Below are 15,570 nucleotides of genomic sequence, written 5' to 3' on the forward strand. Positions count from 1 at the left end.
CTGTATTCTGTATTATTTGTTCTGTGAGTCTGTATCTTTTTTTATTTCTGGCGCTGTATAGTATATATAATCTAATTATAACAAGAATAACTTTTTAAAATATAATTTTATACAGATTCACTGTGTCTGACAATGTTTACATGGGTTTTAGCATGGGTGTCACATAAAGCCGTGCGAGTTTAATTTTCTGTAAAAAGTACATTGACTGGTTTGCTAAAAACTGTCTTTATGGTAATTCTAAGTAGAATAATTTATTTCTTTTTCATTTTATAGCGTAATTTTATACAGAAACATTGTGACTGACAATTCTCAAAAGCATTTTAGCATGCGCGTCAGATAAAGCCGGACTCCCTTCGCTTCCCTCCCGCGCGCCTTTCTAACTGCGTATGAGGTTTCTTTGCTCTTCATGAAGCCGTCCCCGGCACCCGCCATTTTGGTTGAGGGCTGGCGAAGGGAGGGGGGGTGCGTCTTGTTGTTTGGTTGTCAAGAAGATGGCGGCTCCCAGGGAGGCATGAAAGACGGCACTTCCCCTCAAATCTAAAATATCTGTGTCCGTTTTCAGAAAGTCTGCATCTTCAGGCGGTCATCTGAAAAATAAGGCATAAAAAACAAGTAAGTCCGGCATCTTTGTAAGTGCAGGCAGGTGAAATCAGGTGGACTTAACGAGGTTGGAAAGGGAAGGATTTTTTCTTTTATTTCTTTGCTCTGGCGGCTCCGCCATTTTTATTGAGGGAGGAGAGAGTTTGGCTGTTTTTTCGACAAGATGGCGGCTTCCACCAGAGGGGCATGAATAAATAAAAACGCCTCAGTTTGCGGCGGCTGACACATTTTGCTTTGTTTTCATACGTAAAAAAGGGACTGCATTGATACTGCTTTTTAAATACCAAGGCGGCTGCTGCAGTCAGGCACTGGCAACCGTGGCAGACGCGTAAAGTGACGAGTTTGCGGTGCCTGTTTACTTTCGGTCTCCCGCCCCCTTAGAGAAATACAAGTTTGATTTTTTTAAACTAAATTCGCGCATAATTCTGCACCAAAACCCAGTGTAATCGGCATGCAATTCAGATGCAGTGATCCCCGATAACTGTCGCTCTTGTCACATTTGTGCTTCGTCCGCGTACCCCGCATTAGGCGGCAGGAGGGGAGAGAACGCCAAGTTTTTATTTTTTTTCCTCCCTTGCAAGATGGCCGCTCCCACGGAGGCATGAACACCGTGATCTCCCCGGCAACGTCCACAGCAGCGCTCTAAAGTGGCGGCGAACTGCCCAGGGGCAGATAAACACGGACGCAGCCTGCCGATCGCTACCCGTTTTGCTTCTTGCTCGGGTTTCGCACGGGCAGTCTTGTACCCCGCGCCCCGCTGTCTGCAAAACCCAAAGTTCTCAACTTGTATTCGCTCTGAATTCCGCCATTTTTGGGGGCCGGCAGATGGGAGGAGGTTTGTTTGGTTTGTGCAAGATGGCGGCTCCCATGGACTGGCACTGCTTTGCATCTGGAGGGATTTAACTCAACAGATATCCAACATTTATATGTATTTTAACGGAGCAGAAGCCACTCTAGTCGTTTGACGGCTGTGACTTTTCATTTCTGACGAACAGCCCCATCGCCTCGATTCGCCTGCTCTGAAGGCGGCAGAGCGGGCGGCCCCCGGGAGAGGCTCTACCAGAGCCGGCTTTCTCTCACACTGCCGGCCCCGCTGCAGCGGGGTGCTGTAAAATGGCGGGCGGCTCCCACAGGTTTTGCTCCGCCGTGAGCACGTATTGATTTTAAAATTTTTGACAAGAAACCTCCAAGTTGTTACACTTTTTTGGAGGGGATTCTTCCAAATTATAACTGAGCTGCTTATTGACAGTTGGTTTTTGTATCCATTTCTGATCTCTTTAAAGAAGCGATGGCCTCTCCTGCATCGGTGGGCGCTGGGGCAGCCTCATCGGGCTCGGCTTTGCAGCCCCGGTGGAAAAGGGTCCTTGGCTGGTCTGGCCCGGTCCCCCGACCCAGGCATGGACACCGAGCCGTCTCCATCAAGGAGCTCATGGTGGTGTTTGGAGGTGGAAACGAAGGGATCGTGGATGAACTTCACGTATACAACACTGGTAAGGACTTGTTCTTTCTGTGAAAGTAATGCTTGAAAGTGCCTTAAAAATGCACATCTTGAAACTTTGCCTATCAGTAAAGAGAGCTTAAGAGTTTAGTGTGTTTGCAATGAGGGAGGAGGGCGCTCGTGATGCGCGTTGGCTTCAAGCATTTGGAGAACATGCAGTCTTGGCGAAATAGCTAGTATGCTGCTGAAAACGAACTTTTTTAATGAAGGCCCTTTACATAGTTATGCTACTGTGATGATCAAAACTGCACTAGTTTTAGCTGCTGATTTTCTTTAATATCTAAAGTAAATATTAAATTTGATTTTGTAAATTGTTGTGCTTCCTACCTGCAGCATCTTTAGCTAAAAAAGTTAGCCTGAAATTGTAGCTCAGTGAACGAAGAATGCACCGATCTGTCAAAATGTGTGTTTGCATCCCTTGTGCCTTTGTTTATTGCTTCTTGCATCTCACCGGTGTCTTCTATACCTTCCACCTGATCTGTGACTTGCATTGTTATTTTTTTTTATGTGTTGCTGAAGGACGCGAGGCTTCGGTGGGCAGCAAACACACGCGGATTGGTTGTTTTTGGAAATTTTGTCTCCATGGTTTTTGTTGTAAACCTTAAGCTTAGAATGACACTTTGATGAATGTAGTTAGATTAATAAACAAGATCTTGGAATTTAAACTTTGCTCACATTAGACGTAATTGCCCAATAATGGTACAGACTTGGTGTCTGTTTCTTAGCAGTTCACACTTCATGTAGCTGGGCCTATAAAATGCAATTACAGTTTATGCGGTTCCTCTACATTGCTTAAAAATACAAAGAAAAATGGCGGGGGAATCCAGGACCCGCTTCCTGTGTTGCAGCGCGTCAGTTTATGATACATCTTTTGCTACTTTCTTGCAGTGGCGTTTAAGGATTCTTTACGAGTTCCCCATTATTTGTATGTTTTGAGGGGATCATGCGTGAAAAATAAATTTACTTACACGATTTTTACCCACCTCCCTTCTTCTCCCCCCACTTTCCTCCATCGCGCGCTTGCGTAACTCCCGCCCTCTTCCCGTCGATCGACAGTCTCGCTCGACGTCAGAGACCGAGAGACAGCCGCGCCATCTTGAATGGAGAGAGAGTGCGCCGCCTTGTGGTTCTGAGCTAAAAAGCGATACAACAACTTGACAAGGTCCACTAAAGGTTTCTGGCAAGCGCTTACAAGACGTTGTGCATGTCGGCAAAGCTGCTGGGTTTTTAAGCAGTTCTTCGCATGGATATCGCCTTTGAATTTGTCTTATTGCTTGTTGTGCAGCTCGGTTTCACAGACGTGTAACAAGTGGTCCTTTGAGTTTTTGATGGCTCTTAGTACTTTGGTAGTACGTGCAACGGGTAACCGGAATGTTAAATACTAGATTATAAATGTAATATTTTTTTCAACGGATAAGCCAGTGCACCTATGGCATTCATTGTTTCTTGCAGCAAATGTGTGCCTCAAGGCGTTGCACGTTGTTTGCTTTTTATTGATTCAAGATATACATGTATATTTAACAATACGTTTTTCAGTTTAACTTGACCTGCGTGATAGGTGCTTAAGCGTCGGATTCGTTTTGCGTAAGAATGCCAAGTTTATGCGACATTTGAGCAACCCCAGCCTTTAATTTTATCTTATTTGATAATAGTGTTCCTGTAGAGGACAGAGCTTAGTAACTTCAATGGTGAGGCCTTTTTTGGCACACAGAAGAAGAATTTAAAATCTTGTTGGACTGAGAGCAAAGAAGCATAAAAATAACTATTGATCATCACTAGTCTTTCAGTACAATACATAAGAAATATCCAGATGTATAAAAATACAGTATATTTTGAAGCACAATTTACAATTAACAGAGCATCTTTTAAGTTAGTCTGCATCAATTTTTTTTTTTTTTTAGCCAAATCGACATCTTCAAAGTTGAAGCTACATGGATATGTGTATGGTAATTCATTTAGGCATTTGATTTCTGATGGTGACTTTGTGTTATTTTGGTTAAGTAATATTTTTTGATATTTACAGTTTATAGTCTTACTAATTCTCTTGTATGTGCTTAGATTCTGGGTTAGTCGGGATTCAAGTTACGGATGCCAAATTGTAAATTGATTAGTGGAAATATACGGGGTATTTTGTTATCTTTCTGTGGCTCTTTTTCTTTTTTGTTGTGTATCTCTATATTTCGAGTAGACTAGGCCAAAAATCTAGATATATAATTTTTCTGAATTATCATTCATGAAATGTAATTTTTGTTACTACCAATGCCATTTTAACTAGTCAAAATGTAATGGAATATAAAGTAGCATGGAAATATTTGGGCACCCTTGCTTAAAATATCTGTTACTGTGAATAAGTGAGCAGAAGATGAACTGATCACCAAAAGGCATAATGTTAAAGAGGACACATTTTTTTTCAGCATGTTATGCAAGGTTAGTATATTGTTTTTGTTTTGTACAATTGTACATTGAAAAAAGTCAAAGGGCACCATGTAAAATTTTGGGCACCCAAAGGTATTTAAGGTCTCCTGTAACATTTACCCAGGTCTTAGACCTGAATTAGCCAATTAGGGCTTTGATTTGTTTACAGTCCTTGTTAGGAAACCCCTGGTGATGCAAATTGAAAAGTTGTATACATTTTCTGACTCCTCAAACCCTGTTTCAACAATCAGCAGTCATAGGCTCCCCTAAGCAGCTGACTAGCACTCTGAAAAATATAATAATTGATGCTCACAAAGCAGGAGAAGGCTACAGGAAGACAGCAAAACCTTTTCAGGTAGCTGTTTCCTCAGTTTGTAATGTTATTAAGAAATGCAGTTAACAGGAAAGTGGAAGTCAAGTTGAGGTCTGGAAGACCAAAAAAATTTTCTGAAAGAACAGCTCATTGGATTGCTAGAAAGGCATATAAAACCTCCTTTTTAACTGCAAAAGACCTTTCAGGAAGATTTAGCGAACTCTGGAGTGGTGGTGCACTGTTCTAAAGTGCAGTGACACCTGAACAAATATGACCTTCATGGTAGAGTCAGCTGAAGAAAGCCTTTCTTGCATCCTAGCCACAGAATGTAGTGCCTGAAGTTTGCAAACTTACATTTAAACAAGCCTGATGCATTTTAGAAACAAGTCCTGTGGACTGATAAATTCAAAATATAACTTTTTGGCCACAATGTTCAAAGGTATATTTGGTGAAAAAAGGGTTCTGATTTCCAGGAAAAGAACATGTCTTCAACTATTAAGAATGGGGGTGGATCGATCATACATTGGTTGTGTGTGTGCAGCCAGTGGCACAGGGAACATGTCATTAGTAGAGGGAAGAATTAATTCAAATAAATACCAGCAAATTCTATTGCGAACATCACACCATCTGTATTTTATATATATATATATATATATATATATATAAAAAAATGTGTGTGTGTTTAAAAGAGGAAGGCTCCAACAACAAGGTAACGATCCAGACCACACCTCAAAATCTACAACGGAATACCTTGTGAGGCGCAATGGTTTTGCCATGGCCATCACAGTACCCCAATCTAAACCTCATTTAAAATCTGTGGATTTATCTCAGAAGAGAAGTGCATGCAAGATGGTCCAAGAATCTTGAAGAATTTGAAGCCTTTTGCAAAGACGAATGGTCGAAAATAAACTAAGAACTGAAAGACTCTTAGCTGGAAGCAAAGAGTTTACAAGCTGTGATACTTGCCAAAGGGGGTGTTACTAAATACTGACCATGTAGGTTGCCCAAACTTTGCTTTAGGTCCTATTCATTCTTTTGGTATTTTTGTACCTGTGAATGAAATAAAAAATGTAATCTTGGCTAAAATATTCCAAAATAGTGTATTCAATTAATATTTTCTATAGTCACAATTACATTTAGGTGTATTGAGTTTTACATTTTAATGTTATTAGGACAAGTTAAAGAAAAATTAGAAATTTTGAAATAGTCTGAGGGAAGGTAGAAAAAGTCGTTACCTAAAGAATAGTAGTTTAATCACAAAAAAGAAAAAAATGCCAGTCCTTATGAGTTGGAATCAATCATGCATTTTTTAGCTCCTTGTGTCCTACTTTCTTGCCATGGGCATGGAAATTCGCCTTCTCAGGACTTTTCAAACCAAGGTGAGTGTCAACACCATAGTGTAGGTAGTATGAGTGCACCTACTTATAATGGTTACAAACAAACATCACTAGATGTTACACTTTAGTTGTTAATATCATCTGCAGAAGAAGAATATTCTGAGGAGCTGAGTGCATCTGCACAAGAAAACTGCAGGCTAATTTTTCTGGAATGCTTTGCATTTTAGTGGAGTTGCAAGATGGAGTAGTGCTTATAGAAGAGAGTTGTTTTTTTTTTTTTTATCCTTAGCCAAGTGGAAGATTAACCAGACATTCCTTATGACTTCATGTTACACTTAAAAATTATTTTTTTTTATAGCAACTATTATTTAAAAATGTTGTGTATTAAATAATTTAAACTATGCCTACACCACCTAGTGGTGGTAGAAAATTTTGTTGGTATTCTTCCTTCTGGGTTGTCATAATGTTTATGCGTCATTACTTCAGATAATAGGACTATAGACCCTATGTAGGCTTTTTATGATATACTTGGAGTGGCTGTGTCATAATCTGTTCTAGCTATCTTGGTGGAGCATAATGGTCTTGTTTTGTGCAGATAACTGTTGAAGTTAGTTGAAGTGTGTACTTGCAGATGTTAGGGAGCGTGGTGCATGTTTTGTGGTTTTTTTTTTATTTTTTTTTTATTGTATTTTAAAGTCATTAAGGGTTTAAGAATTTTTTTGTTTAAATTTTGGAAAGTAGTTTTAAAATGCATTTTATTTGAACTCTTGTGCATACTTATTATTTGCAATATACAGTAATGTATAACCAGTTTACTAAGAAAGAAGTGCATCCTTACCTAAACAGCCCCTCATCTCCTACTTTCAATATTTCCGATTGCTGCGTTTAAGTGGTTTATTGTAAACATTTTTTATTTTTTAATGCCTAATCTCATTTTAAACACAAATGTTCAATAGTTGTGCATAACCTCTTATTTACTGTGAACAATTGATTTAAGATGCTGCCCTTGTGTATGTTTTAGAGAAGACCTTGTGATGGATATGGTCAAAGCTGCAATATGCTTTGTGTCAGTGCTGCCAAGATTTGACCCTAAATTGTACAACATTTGTTTGAGAGTGTAATGTTATTGATTAATCCATAATTAAGGGGTTAATGAATTCATAGTATCAGGAAAAGTATGTACAAGTACACTTGTAGAAGTTGTTTAATTAGGAGTGTGCTATATTTATAATCTGCAATAATATCTTAATTGTTTTAATGATGTGTGAGCTTAAATTGTCGAGTATGTCACTCACTTCGCAAGCAAAAATCAAAAACACGTCATGAGTTCACACGTTCACTTTTTTATGTAACCTAAAAGGATAGACTGCTGCACGTGTGCAAAGTAAATGTATATAGGTGTACATAGTCAACATACCACAAATTAAGCTTACTTAGCTGCCTAAAAATGAGAGAGCAAACAGCGTTAGTGGATTAAACAGCCTCTTAATCTATGTTAAATTTAATTGCAAGATGTGGGTCATCCTCTTTTGCGTGGAGGTGGTTTGGCTTTGAAGAGACTGATGTTACTGAAAATACAGCAATGTGCTAACTGTGTTGGAAATTAGTTGCCATTAAAGATGGCTTGACAACTAATTTGTTTCACCATCTGCGAACAAACAACTGTACAGAATATTATGAATACAAAAAGCTTTCGTAGCCGTCTGTCCATGACAGGTCTAAATCACCCAAGGTACAATCACAAAAACACACTTGGCAAACTTTAGCAAAATATTTGTGTAAATAAAGAACCGTACAACACAAAAAACAACAGATGGTATAACAAATGCTGTCAAAAATTACATTGCAAAAGATATGATGGCAATTCACATGGTTCAGAGGGAGAGTTTCAAACAACTTTTGAATACTTTAGGCTCAAGGTACAGAATGCCTAGCCGAAAATGTCAGTCAGATAGCTTTTTCTAAATTGAATGATTCATGTCAACAAATTGATGCATCAACTGCAGAAGGTTTCACATTTTGCCATAACGGATTTATGGTGAAGCCAAACATTCGAGCCACACCTGTGCTTGACAGTGCGTTTCATTGACTAAACCTGGTAACTTGCAAAGCTGCTGTTTGCAAACTACCTACTTTCCAGAAAATGCCACAAATGACATCATTCCACAAGGTCTAAAAGATGCACTGGCATCATGGTTGCTGCGAGAGGAAGGCATGGTTTGGTTGACCACAGACAGTGTGGGTTAACTTGTCAGTGCACTATGAATTAACAACTGGAAATGACTTCCTTGTTTTGGACATAGGCTTCATATTGTCATTGGCGAGGAATTTGGGGTCTTCTATAAAATGCAATTTAATTGAAATTAATTTAGTATGGAGCCCCGTAGGTGTCAGACAATGAAAAAAAAAAAAACAATAATACATTTGTACAAATTACATAATTCATTCAGACAGATTTTTATTTTTGTAAGATACATATGCCAATTGGGCGCAGATTTTATTTCACAAAGATTCTTGGTTGGGGGACTTCGGTTCTAAAGCAATTTTTTTTTTTTCTTTCATTATTTGAAACACTCGCACAGATCCCTACATCTGTGCCCTGCCCCAACCTGCAACAATGGCTGCAGAAGTTGCAGCAGGTGATGACACAAGGGATGGAGAAAAAAAGGGAAAAAAAAGTATTTTGCCTATTTAAAAAAAAAAAAAAACTGCACACTGCAGTTGATCAAGAGCTACTTGATTATACCTGTGGTGGACAGTGATGTAAATCCACTGGAGTGTTGGGAAACACAACTACATTTCTCCAAATTGGAGAAACTTGCAATAAAATACTGGTGCATCTCTGCCTCAAGTAGCCCTTCTGAGAGGGCTTTCAGAACTGGAGGAAATGTTGCAAGTTATTTTGCTAAGATACATGGAATATCTTCTTGTGGACAACATGACTCATGTTTGTTGGCCGCAGAGATACAAGTTTCCAACCTGGTATACTAAAGTAAATTAACCCAATTTATTAAACTATCTTTTGGTATAACGTGATAGTAACTTTAAAAGCTGTTTTTTTTTTTTTTTTTTTCCCTCCCCTCTTTTAAATGTTTTTGCTGCCCATCATGAATTCACCAGTAGCACTGATTCTGCTGTGAGGGTAGATTTATTAATAAGCCTTGCAACATAGCAGAGAGATTTTATCAGCATGTATTTCTGTTTTGCGTCAATAGAAATTTCATGTTTCTCTGGATTGTCCTATGTAATAATTATGTGTATTGTGTTGGTGGTGGTTTATTTTACTTTGTGTTTGCAGCAGGTTTTATAGTAGCTTGATGTTCAATGAAGCAGTCCATTTTGCTAATGCCAGTGTTGTATATGCTTGATGGAGAGAAGCCATTATCGTTTATATTAAAAACAAAAATAAACATTAATTTGGCGAGTCAAAGCCAGTTTTTGTCTGATAATCACACATAATTTAACATTGTCAACAAAGTAAGAACCATTCCTTAATGGGATGTCAGTCCTATTATGCATATTTAATGGGCATAAATCATGTGCTAAGCAACAAAGTAATTTCAAATTTTTCATTTTGTATTAAGAGAAAAGTATACCTTTTTCAGTGAGGTTTTTATAAACCTTCAAAACACGATACAAATCAACACTCGAAACTCAACAATCAAAATTATTAAACTATGAAACTCCCAAGTAGCTGTGAATTAAATCCAGTGTCAATGATTGTTCATTAAAAAAAGGTATTCTGTTGGTACCCAATTAACACGCTTAACCATTAAGTTTGTTGCTGTCTTTTTAAGGAAAATTAAGGAATATTTTAACTGTTTAATTTTGTTTTTGGTATCTTGAAACTCTAATGTCAAAAGGAGGAGTTTTGAATTTAGTCAATGTGTGCCATCTGAAACGATGCGCTCTTCTTTCTAAACCACTTGGGTGTTAAATAGTTTTGAGAGGTATGACTGCTAGTGCTTTATTTTCCTTATCCTTTTCACATTTTGATTTATCTTGGTCTTGGTAAAATTTAAAATTTCCAAGCCAAATGGTCTATGCATAAGATAACTAGGAGTCTGTGCAAGTTTTATATAAAAATGGTCAGAATTGGGTAGCATAGTAATTCAAATTGTGTGTGTGTGTGTGTGTGTGTGTGTGTCTGTTGACACAGATTGTTAGGCAGACTTGAATTTGGCCTGTTTTGGGTGTTTGTTAGTGTACACTGAGTTTAACTGGTGATACCAATATCTTCAATTATTTGGAACTAAAAAAAGTACCAGGAACTACAACTGGCCCAAGTTCCTATGGTGTAAATGCTAAAAAAAGTTTGTAAAGTCCCTGTTTCTTGGGGCAAAAAAAACAAAAACATTAGACATCCAGAAGGATCAGGATCCTGGCTTCTAATAGGGCATGTGTCATTTTTCCATTTTTGTTTTATTTTTTTATTTTTCTGAAATCTCAAGTCTGATTAGTCTAAATAGTTGCTGGAGTATGCTCATACACTGACAGAACTGAGGGATGATAAATCCTTTCCAGTCAGCCCTTGGAAGCAGGGTAGGAATGATTGTAATACAAGATGCACTTCCACATGGGGCCATTTGAGTGTTGCTAGTCAGCTGTTATAACATGCGTCTCCTTGGGATATTGGAGGAAACTGCTTTTTCTGGAGTAAATACTTACAGATGGTTGGTTCAACACTCCAAAATTAGAACTCTGCTGTATACTGTATAGCTATTAGCAGTCAAAACTACTCTGCCAGTGCTTGCCAAATGCACAGGTAAATGAACACGGCAATGCATGCTTCTGGCTTATGATTTTTTTTTTTTTAAAATGCAGGTAGTCCCCAGGTTATGGGCATCTGACCTACCACTTACGAACGGGGCCACAGCTGCAACGCATGCGCCTCGGTAACTGCTGCTCCATTATCTTTGGCCTGTGGACGCTGCAAGCGGCGGCTGGAGGGGGCCGATTTTGCTGCTCGCACAGTGTAGTGTCCCTCGGGTGGCTCCCGGCGGCAAGCGGTGACCCGTGGTCCATAGTCACCAGGGCCACAGCTATTGCTCACGTGCAGGACAGAGGCTTGATGGGGCATTTCGCTGCCCACCCACTACACCGCTGCAGCTACTGCTCCTGACTGGATGCAGGCCTCAGGGGGGGGCGTTTTGCTGCCCGCAAGTGGTGACCCGGTTGTGGCTGAATGGAGGCTATTGAGGGTGAATGGGGCGGTGGGGGATAGCATTGTAGTGTGCTTCGGGTGGCTGCCTGTTAAATGGGGACGGTGGTGGGCGATTCACAACCCACCTTTGGCCGCACCGTGTTCGTTCTTGGTGGGCAGCAGGTGAGGGGATGCTGGCGCACGCAAGTTGCTGCCGCTCCTCCGTTAACAACACTTTTCACAAAATTCACATTAATTCTACACTTTCTCAGGTTTGTTTTATTTCTTTTGTTGTATGTATAGTTTGTGGATACAGCTGAATTGAATTGCATGGATTTGGCTTAATATTTACAGATTTTTATGGACTCTACTTTGACTAGGAACAGCTGTGTCTGTGGATCACGGGACGAGACCTATGAACATTTCTTTGTACCTGGTGATCTAGGACCTCAGGATGATCTGTCCCCGTGATTATATTTGCTATGCTGATGTGCTCTCATTTCATTTTACAATACTCTGCAACTGGGAACTGATCTGATGTTCATACTAACCTAGATTATAGCTCTGTGGCGATCACGCCTGGAATTACCAAGCGTTACTGTTTGTGGCTGTGTTTTAGAACCTCCAAATCCTGCTACCTCCTCCTGCTATATTTTCTGCTACTTTGCTAATGCGGCTCATCTCATCTACGCTACCACACCCGCCTGTCCTACCAGTTCCGCTGTGCTTCTGCACTGCTTTTCAGATAAGTATTGCCCAGTCTCATACTAAAATACTCTCATGGCAAACTCCTTCTTATTAAACAGTTTGTCCAGAGCAAATGGTCTGACTGAAACATCCTAAAAGACACCGGTATTTTGCAGCGCCCAAAATATGTACATCGCGGGTCAGTTCGTCGCCACCACCGCCGGGCTGCGAATGAAAAGAAAAACAGCAGCATTTGCTCAGGAATAAGCCCTTCTCATGGTCCTGGAAATAGAAGTGTCAGCGTGTCAAATTTACATTATGTGGAAATAATCCCTGATCACGGCTCTGTGCAAAAAGAAGCCTCATTAACTAATACTGCACTGTTTAACTCGAGATCTCTTAATGGCAAAGCATTGGTGCTGTCAGACCTCATCACTGACACCAAACTTGATATACTTTGTCTAACAGAGACTTGGCAAAAACCGAACGAATTTACGTCTCTCACCAAGGCGACTCCACCTGGTTTCACTTTCCATTAAATTCAAGGGGATCACAAATGTGCCTATAGGTGCATTTACTTTAAATTTCTAACCTGTTCAGTGGGTATGAAACAAATTTTACGACTACACAGACTAGCTCCTTTATTGTTCAACTTTTGTGAATTATTGTCAGCCACCTAGTTATGTTAGTTCTGATTCATTGCAATCTAAAGAAAGCCTATGAGTCAATTTGTGGTGCAGCTAATGTCGAGGAGATTTGATATAGGGCTGAAACGATTCCTCGAGTAACTTGAGTAATTAGATTACTAAAATTTATTGAAGCAAATTCTTTGCTTCGAAGCTTCGTTTTACCCGTATAAACTCCATCTCCATTCATTTCAAACTGAAAAAATGAAAATTCTGTACAGTGTGTCTATTATAAAACTCAACTTGCCTACTACAAGAGCACAATGTCAATGCTTCAGCATCTCCTCAGGAAGCATCCAGTCAATGCATCCAGTCCACAGAGTGGACCTGACACAAGGTAATGTTAACATTAGTATTTAATGTAAAACAATATAATTGCTTATTGAGTTTAAGGCTAGTTTAAAAATTACCTGTTTGTATGAGTTTCACTTTTTGAATTGAATTACTGAAATTAACTTTTCGATGATATTCTAATTTATTGAGATGCACCTGTAGGTAACTTACATAACTGGCCATCATATTGATTTAACTAGGCATTACATATAGCTATAGTTAACATACATTCTTTACTAGCCTTTGTGTTTTTTTTTAAACTAGCCTTCATCTCAACAAGTAATCGTATTGTTTTACATTAATAACCGCAGAAAATAAAATTAAGTCAATCTGAAAAAGCCTGAGCTTCTTTCATGTTACTATGTTACTCACACACACCCCTACTTCACAGTGATTTGTAAAAAACACATACTACACAAAGCAAAATATCAGGTGGTGTAAATAACAGTTGGAGCATAAAATGCACCAATCCAATACAGCAGGTATACGTATTCAGTTCTGTTTGTTTATAGTGAGTGGAGTGAGTGGGTGTAGGGCAACCCTGCAACATAGTAAATAAATGTACATTAGCCAGTATTACATACTTACAGTATGATATTTAAACCTAGCAATAAGCATCAATATTTCACCTCTTTTTTTAGTAAATCACAGCACTATATGGAGAGCTTTGTGCAGATAGTTGCACCATGTTCAGTTAAGCAAGCAGCTGAGTTCACAGAAAGCATTTTGAACATGATTATCACAAACATGCGCACTCTGTCCATGGTGGAAGATGAAGGCTTTCAGAAGATGATTTCCACTTTCAGTGCCAGTTGCATGCTGCCTTAAAGAACCTACTTCCTGATAATGATGGAGAAAAGGTATTAAGAAATCAAAGGCAAGTTGGAGAACACAAGGTCGAGCTTTGCCACAGCGGTGTCACTTTCTTGGGGAGGATTAGGAAATGGAGTCTAACATCCTGACAACAGTGCCCCTTGAAGACGCATGGCTTCAGATACTGCAGAATGGCTTGAAGATGTTATTGCCAAATTTGACATTCCACTTGAGAAAATCAAAGCTTTTGTCCACGATAATGGTGCTAATGTTAAAGCAGCAATGAAGATTTTGCCAGAAAATTATGGATGGGCATCAGTGCTATGTGCAGGTCACACCCTAAACTTGGTTGTGCAAAGTGCTATAAAGAGCTACCAAACTATCTCCAGGTGTGTGGGTGCTGCAAGATACCTTGTTGAACATTTTAAAAAGAGCCAACTGGCATGCATCCATTTAAAGTAAAATCAGTGGCAAATGGGCACACCACAACACGGGCTGGTGCAAGACATAAGTACTCACTGGAACAGTACTTATCACATGTTGGCCAGTGACTATTACAGTGTGTGATACAGCAGTGACTCAGAGAGGAAAACCAGACTACTTTGATCTCAAGTCTGAACAGTGGAACTTGATTGAGGACCTGAGTTGGGCCCTTGAGCCATTTGAAGGAGCTATGGTGTTTCTGAGTGGGCAACAATATGTTAGCCTCTCTTCACTTCCACAGCTAGTATAAAACCTTAGGAAGTCCATTTAGAGTTTAGCTTTTGAGACTGCACTAGTAAGGACATACCAAGCTCATGTGACGGAACTGACCACAGCAAAATGGCAAGGACTATCTGTGTTTCAACCTGAATCTCCAAACACTGTTCTAATTGCTGCTCATCTGGATCCCAGGTTTAGAAAACTTAAGTTCTTGCCTGCTGATGAAGCATTCATGGTCCAAAGCACAGTACAAACCATTGCACTTGCTGTCAAAAGGGAAGCAAGGCAGCCTATCATAAATGAAAGTGGATCCTGCAGCACAGCATAGGTGTGGCAGAAAAGTAATGAGACTGGCAACACTGCAAGCGATCTGGCAACGCTGCGCTGTTGTCCTTGATAGAGCATGTGTATCAGTACCCTCCCATAGCTCAGTGCGAGTTTCAACTTCAACTTCCGTTAACTACGTGATTTTTGTGACTGCTATTAGCGAAGTTGTGTTTTTGGTTGTGCGTCACGCAAAATGGAACAGAGGAATTTGGAGCAACGTTGTGCCATTAAACGGCAAGTGTAACGTTTGAAAAGTTACAGGCCTATGGGGAACATTCTTTATGCCGAGCTCAAGTTTTTCGCTGGCACAAATCATTTTTGGAATTCAGAAAACACGTTGAAGATGAACACCGTTCAGGTTGGACTTCAACTTCGAAAACCAATGAAAACATCGAACGTGTGAACACACTTGTGAGATCAGACTGTCGTTCTAATATTAAGAATGTTAAGTGAACAATTAAATTTGAACAGATTTACCGTTCATCAAATTTTGACTGAACATTTGCACATGCGAAAGGTCTAAAATGGTGCCGAAGAACTGCCCTCTCCATAACAGAATTTTTGACCTCAAAAGGCATTCCTGTGGTTCCCCAGGCGCCTTATTCACCTGATCTCAGTCCGTGTGACTTTTTCCTTTTTTCTAAATTGAAAAATGTCCTCAAAGGACGTCATTTTGGGACTTTAGAAAACATTCAAAAGAGTGTAACGGACATGCT

At 39.6% G+C, this 15,570-nt stretch overlaps 1 protein-coding gene across 2 annotated transcripts in view; it reads left to right on the forward strand.

Moving 5' to 3' along the window:
• Nucleotides 1–502: 502 nt before the first annotated feature.
• The window catches only part of hcfc1b (host cell factor C1b), a 151,264-nt gene continuing 136,196 nt past the window's right edge, over nt 503–15,570 (forward strand). Inside the window, exons 1-2 of one of the 2 annotated variants that reach the window (XM_039775220.1) lie at nt 503–612; nt 1,884–2,090. In XM_039775220.1, the coding sequence (XP_039631154.1) occupies nt 1,889–2,090 (202 nt within the window). In that variant the 5' untranslated portion in view covers nt 503–612; nt 1,884–1,888. Of the gene's footprint in view, nt 613–1,233; nt 2,091–15,570 lie in introns of those variants that run through there. The other variant, XM_039775221.1, reaches the window with a different exon arrangement.

Source organism: Polypterus senegalus, chromosome 13 (assembly GCF_016835505.1).
Source record: "Polypterus senegalus isolate Bchr_013 chromosome 13, ASM1683550v1, whole genome shotgun sequence".
NCBI lineage: Eukaryota > Metazoa > Chordata > Cladistia > Polypteriformes > Polypteridae > Polypterus > Polypterus senegalus.